Source organism: Brachionichthys hirsutus, chromosome 2 (assembly GCF_040956055.1).
Source record: "Brachionichthys hirsutus isolate HB-005 chromosome 2, CSIRO-AGI_Bhir_v1, whole genome shotgun sequence".
Taxonomy (NCBI): domain Eukaryota; kingdom Metazoa; phylum Chordata; class Actinopteri; order Lophiiformes; family Brachionichthyidae; genus Brachionichthys; species Brachionichthys hirsutus.
In genome coordinates, this window is record NC_090898.1 from 1,028,028 (window position 1) to 1,033,027 (window position 5,000).

Genomic DNA, 5,000 nt, shown 5'->3' on the forward strand with positions numbered 1-5,000 from the left:
GTTCACCCCTCGTTTTACCCCTCGGTTCACTCCTCGTTTCACTCCTCGGTTCACTCCTCGGTTCACTCCTCGGTTCACCCCTCGGTTCACCCCTCGGTTCACCCCCTCGTTTCACTCCTCTGTTCACTCCTCGGTTCACTCCTCGTTTCACCCCTCGGTTCACCCCTCGGTTCACTCCTCGGTTCACTCCTCGTTTCACCCCTCGGTTCACCCCTCGTTTCGCTCCTCGTTTCGCTCCTCGTTTCGCTCCTCGTTTCGCTCCTCGTTTCGCTCCTCGGTTTCACTCCTCGGTTCACTCCTCGGTTCACCCCTCGGTTCACTCCTCGGTTCTATGCACAGCCGGCCGGTCGCTAACTTTCAGATGAAACAAACACCCGATGCTCGACTTTCATGTTACCTGAGGCCTGAACTGTGAGGCAGGGTTAGCGTTAGCAGTGTTTGAACCAGGGTACATCACCATGGTAACGTGTAATGCCTCGGAGATCGGAACATAAGAGCTGTTGAACATTTCTACTGCGTAGCTTTAGCTAGCTCTGCTCCAGCCAGCTGACGGAAGCTGCTTCATTCCTGAATGAAGACACATCCTGGCCAGGGACAAAGTCTGTCCTGCAAGGTTTCTGGTGACGGGCGGGGCCTGTTTGGGCTGCAGTCGTCTCTGAAGGAGGCCTGAGGGTCAGCGTGGTCGACGAGCACTGAAACCAGACTGGCTACGGGGCCTTAAAGGGGCCGGTTGTCCTGACCCGGCAGCAGCCTCCTGTCGTCTGGTAACTCTGCTTGGTCTTCTTCCTGTCCAGGCCCTGCTGACGACGGTGACCTCCCCACACATCGAGATCCACGAGGGCACGGTGCTCCTCACGGTCCGGACCTGCTACAACATCTACCTGGCCAGCCGCAACCTCATCAACCAGACCACGGCGAAGGCCACGCTCACACAGATGCTCAGCGTGATCTTCTCCCGCATGGAGAACCAGGCTGTAGGTCACCTTCACACCTTCTGCTGCTGCTTGTCGGCTTCTGACCAAACAGGGAAATGTCCTCAGACGTGGACAAAACAAGCGATTCGCCGATATATATCGACGTTTCGTTTCCCCAGAGAGTAGCGATTTTTGAATCCGTGAAGAGCTAGCGTGTTCTGATTGACAGCACGGTGGGCGGTTGGCGTGAAGTGCGTGACCCGCGTTGACTTCCTGTCCCATGTGGGACTCTGTCTTTGACTGTGGATCCGTGGTCTCTGTCTTTGTCTGTGGTTCTGTGGTCTCTGTCTTTGACTGTGGATCCGTGGTCTCTGTCTTTGACTGTGGATCCGTGGTCTCTGTCTTTGACTGTGGATCCGTGGTCTCTGTCTTTGACTGGTTCTGTGGTCTCTGTCTTTGTCTGTGGATCCGTGGTCTCTTTGACTGGTTCTGTGGTCTCTGTCTTTGACTGTGGATCCGTGGTCTCTGTCTTTGTCTGTGGATCCGTGGTCTCTGTCTTTGACTGTGGATCCGTGGTCTCTGTCTTTGACTGTGGATCCGTGGTCTCTGTCTTTGTCTGTGGATCCGTGGTCTCTGTCTTTGACTGTGGATCCGTGGTCTCTGTCTTTGACTGGTTCTGTGGTCTCTGTCTTTGACTGTGGATCCGTGGTCTCTGTCTTTGTCTGTGGATCCGTGGTCTCTGTCTTTGACTGTGGATCCGTGGTCTCTGTCTTTGACTGGTTCTGTGGTCTCTGTCTTTGACTGTGGATCCGTGGTCTCTGTCTTTGTCTGTGGTTCTGTGCTCTCTGTCTTTGTCTGTGGTTCTGTGGTCTCTGTCTTTGTCTGTGGTTCTGTGGTCTCTGTCTTTGTCTGTGGATCCGTGGTCTCTTTGACTGGTTCTGTGGTCTCTGTCTTTGTCTGTGGATCCGTGGTCTCTTTGACTGTGGTTCTGTGGTCTCTGTCTTTGACTGGTTCTGTGGTCTCTGTCTTTGACTGTGGATCCGTGGTCTCTGTCTTTGTCTGTGGATCCGTGGTCTCTGTCTTTGTCTGTGGTTCTGTGGTCTCTGTCTTTGTCTGTGGTTCTGTGGTCTCTGTCTTTGACTTTGTATCAGTCAGAAAATAAGATGTATCACCTGAAACACATCAGCTCCTCTTCTGTCCTCTGCACCTCCACAGGCCCTTGAGTTTGAGGAGCAGGAGAAGGAGCGTCTCTGCCTGCCCCAACAGAACCCCTCTCCAGTCCCAGGCGACAGGTCCAGTTCACCGCGGTCTGACAGAACACCTACCCCGGAGCCCCAGAGCTCCCTGTCCCCAGCAGTCAGTGCTCCAGACCTTACCGCCAGCTCCACAGCCCCGCCTCCAGACCAGGACCAAGCAGAGACACCTTCAATCAACGGCGAGCCAGAGGATGCCCCGTTCAATGGAGAGGCAGCAGCAGGTGGACCATCAGGAGGGACGTCCACTGTTGAAGTCCTCACAATTCATTCGTTATGTCTCGTTCCTCTTTGGATTTTTTCAGTTTGTGAAGATGAAGCATCGGAGACGCCTCCCACAGCACAGGAAGGAGCAGAGGTCGAGACCACTGGGGGAGAGGAGGGACACCGTCCACAAGCACAGTGCCACGGTGGACCGGGTCAGGACTGACTCCTCTGTGCTCGTCTTTTTCATGAAGCCTCCGTGGGTGACTGATCTTCTCTCTCGCTTGTCACCTGAAACGGGGTTTACCGGCTTGTCCTGCAGGCGGTGAGCAGCCAGCCCGCCCTGCTCCTGTACCGACAGAGGCCCCGCCCACCAGCAGCCAGGTGGACGGCCAGCAGATGAACGGCATCATTGAGGACCGCTCCTCTGTGTCCTCCACAGATATCCTGGTTTGAATTGTTCATCATTCGAGCATGTTTGTGTGAGAGAGATTCTACATTTGAATCTCCTCTTAGTCTCTTGTGCACAACTGCAAGTCGTGAATAGTGGTAGGACTCAAGTCCACGTTCAGGTCCAAAGAACACAAACCTCCTTCGATTGTCCCGGCCCAGTCCAGTGTTTGACTTTGTTCGTGTGTGTCAGGACGGGGAGGGCCTGCAGGGGCCCCACAGTGCCGCCCGCTTCTCTCACATCCTGCAGAAAGACGCCTTCCTGGTGTTCCGCTCTCTGTGTAAACTCTCCATGAAGCCGCTTGCTGATGGACCCCCGGACCCAAAGTGAGCCCCCCTGCTGGCGTCTCTTCTAGCCCGAATGCATGCGGTGTCGTCACGCGGCTCGTCTTCTCTGCAGGTCCCATGAGTTGCGGTCCAAGATCGTCTCCCTGCAGCTGCTGCTCTCTGTGCTGCAGGGCGCCGGGCCGGTGTTCCGCACTCACGAGATGTTCGTCAACGCCATTAAACAGTATCTGTGTGTGGCCCTGTCCAAAAACGGCGTCTCCTCTGTGCCTGAGGTTTTTGAGCTCTCGCTGGCCATCTTCCTCACCTTGTTGTCCCACTTTAAGGTCCACCTGAAAATGCAGATTGAGGTACAGAGTACCGGCAGCGGCTGCTTTTATTCTGACACTGATGTGTAGTTTCGGTCTCACAGATGTAGTTTTTCTTCTTGCTAGGTGTTCTTCCGGGAGATCTTTCTGACCATTCTGGAGACAACGACCAGCTCCTTTGAGCACAAGTGGATGGTCATCCAGACGCTAACGCGCATCTGTGCAGGTACCCCCGTGACACAAACCAGCCCTAACCTCCAGTGACGGTGGTCGACCCGAACCCGGTGCCGACTGGAGAGTCATTGATGCTCGGCGTTGGGCAAGCCGCTTTAAAATCAGCAGCTTGCTGGCCTCCAGTTTGTGGGGATTTGAAGGTCATTGAAAATTGACATGAATAGAATTATGTTCCTGAATTTCAATATTTTTTTTTCCGAACTCTTTATTAAAACAAATCATTCCTTGACACAATTGCACATACATTATTTGCAAACTTAGGTTACTTATTGGATTACGGAGCTACGCGGGACGACTGGAGGGTTTCGATTAGCAGGTTTTGGGTTGGTAACGATCCAAACTCACCATAATAGTTTAGAAACATGGAAAACCTTTAAAGCTGATGGTTATTCTGAACTGAATAACGAAGGATCAGCACTGGACAGCTCCATAGGTAGCCGGCTACCTGTGGAGCTGTCCAGTGCTGATCCTGATCCATATGTAGCCGGGGTCAACATGTCAGCACATGCTGGAAAAAACTAGAAAGTTCAAATAACTTTCAATAGTCGCCTCCAGCAGATTATTGATTTCCTGACTGCAGCGTGTTGCTATTGTTATTGACGTGTTGCTGAATCCTTCCGTTTGATCAGTTCACTACTTAAGTTACAAACATTGAATATTCAATTGTGTAGTTGTAAAAATATATGGATAGATTATTGCTTTTATTATAACATAAATCCTTTCAATTGATCAGGTTAAGAAAACCACACTACTCCATCGATCAATAATCAAACTTATTCAAGTAAATAATATTAAATAATAAATAAAGACAAATATCATCCAACACAAGTTATGGCATTAACTTTGTTCAAAACTCTTTTGTCACAGCTGAGAGGAGCAGAACTGCAGAACAACCAACAAATATGGGTTAAGAACATGTGACAGATGCAGCATTTTACAAAAACTAATGTCTGCACACAGCCCTCGGGTCCACAAAAAATGACTTGAAGGGCCACATTTGGCCCCCGGGCCTTGAGTTTGACACGTGTGCCATAGATGCATGGAGGGGCTTCCCCAGGGTAGAGTTGGTAGTAAAGAGTAGGCGTGCACCGATTGCAGTTTTCTGGCCACGGGGGCGGTCTGTCCGGCATTAAAGATGAAATGCTTTTATTGTCACACGTGTGTGTGTGTGTGTGTATACACACACACACACACACACACACACGAGATGTGGTTCACACCCTGCTGCTATTTGGGCCGCTTCAACAGTCCCCACTGTTCAGGACGACCGTGCACCTGCCGTGATCAGCGGCTGAAATGGGGACGTCTTGGTCCTTCCTGGTCCGTAACGTGAATCTGCTTCTCCGCCCAGA

General features: G+C 51.8%; 2 protein-coding genes across 2 annotated transcripts in view; both read left to right on the forward strand.

Annotated features, from left to right (window-relative positions):
• The window catches only part of LOC137904850 (brefeldin A-inhibited guanine nucleotide-exchange protein 2-like), a 6,853-nt gene extending 4,256 nt beyond the window's left edge, over nucleotides 1-2,597 (forward strand). Inside the window, exons 5-7 of the mRNA XM_068749062.1 lie at nucleotides 795-974; nucleotides 2,130-2,391; nucleotides 2,473-2,597. Of these exons, the coding sequence (XP_068605163.1) occupies nucleotides 795-974; nucleotides 2,130-2,391; nucleotides 2,473-2,597 (567 nt within the window). The remainder of the gene's footprint in view (nucleotides 1-794; nucleotides 975-2,129; nucleotides 2,392-2,472) is intronic.
• A 146-nt stretch (nucleotides 2,598-2,743) lies between these two features.
• The window catches only part of arfgef2 (ADP-ribosylation factor guanine nucleotide-exchange factor 2 (brefeldin A-inhibited)), a 19,863-nt gene continuing 17,606 nt past the window's right edge, over nucleotides 2,744-5,000 (forward strand). Inside the window, exons 1-5 of the mRNA XM_068747587.1 lie at nucleotides 2,744-2,821; nucleotides 3,015-3,148; nucleotides 3,222-3,456; nucleotides 3,541-3,640; nucleotide 5,000. The exon at nucleotide 5,000 is cut by the window's right edge and continues 139 nt beyond it. Of these exons, the coding sequence (XP_068603688.1) occupies nucleotides 2,771-2,821; nucleotides 3,015-3,148; nucleotides 3,222-3,456; nucleotides 3,541-3,640; nucleotide 5,000 (521 nt within the window). The 5' untranslated portion in view covers nucleotides 2,744-2,770. The remainder of the gene's footprint in view (nucleotides 2,822-3,014; nucleotides 3,149-3,221; nucleotides 3,457-3,540; nucleotides 3,641-4,999) is intronic.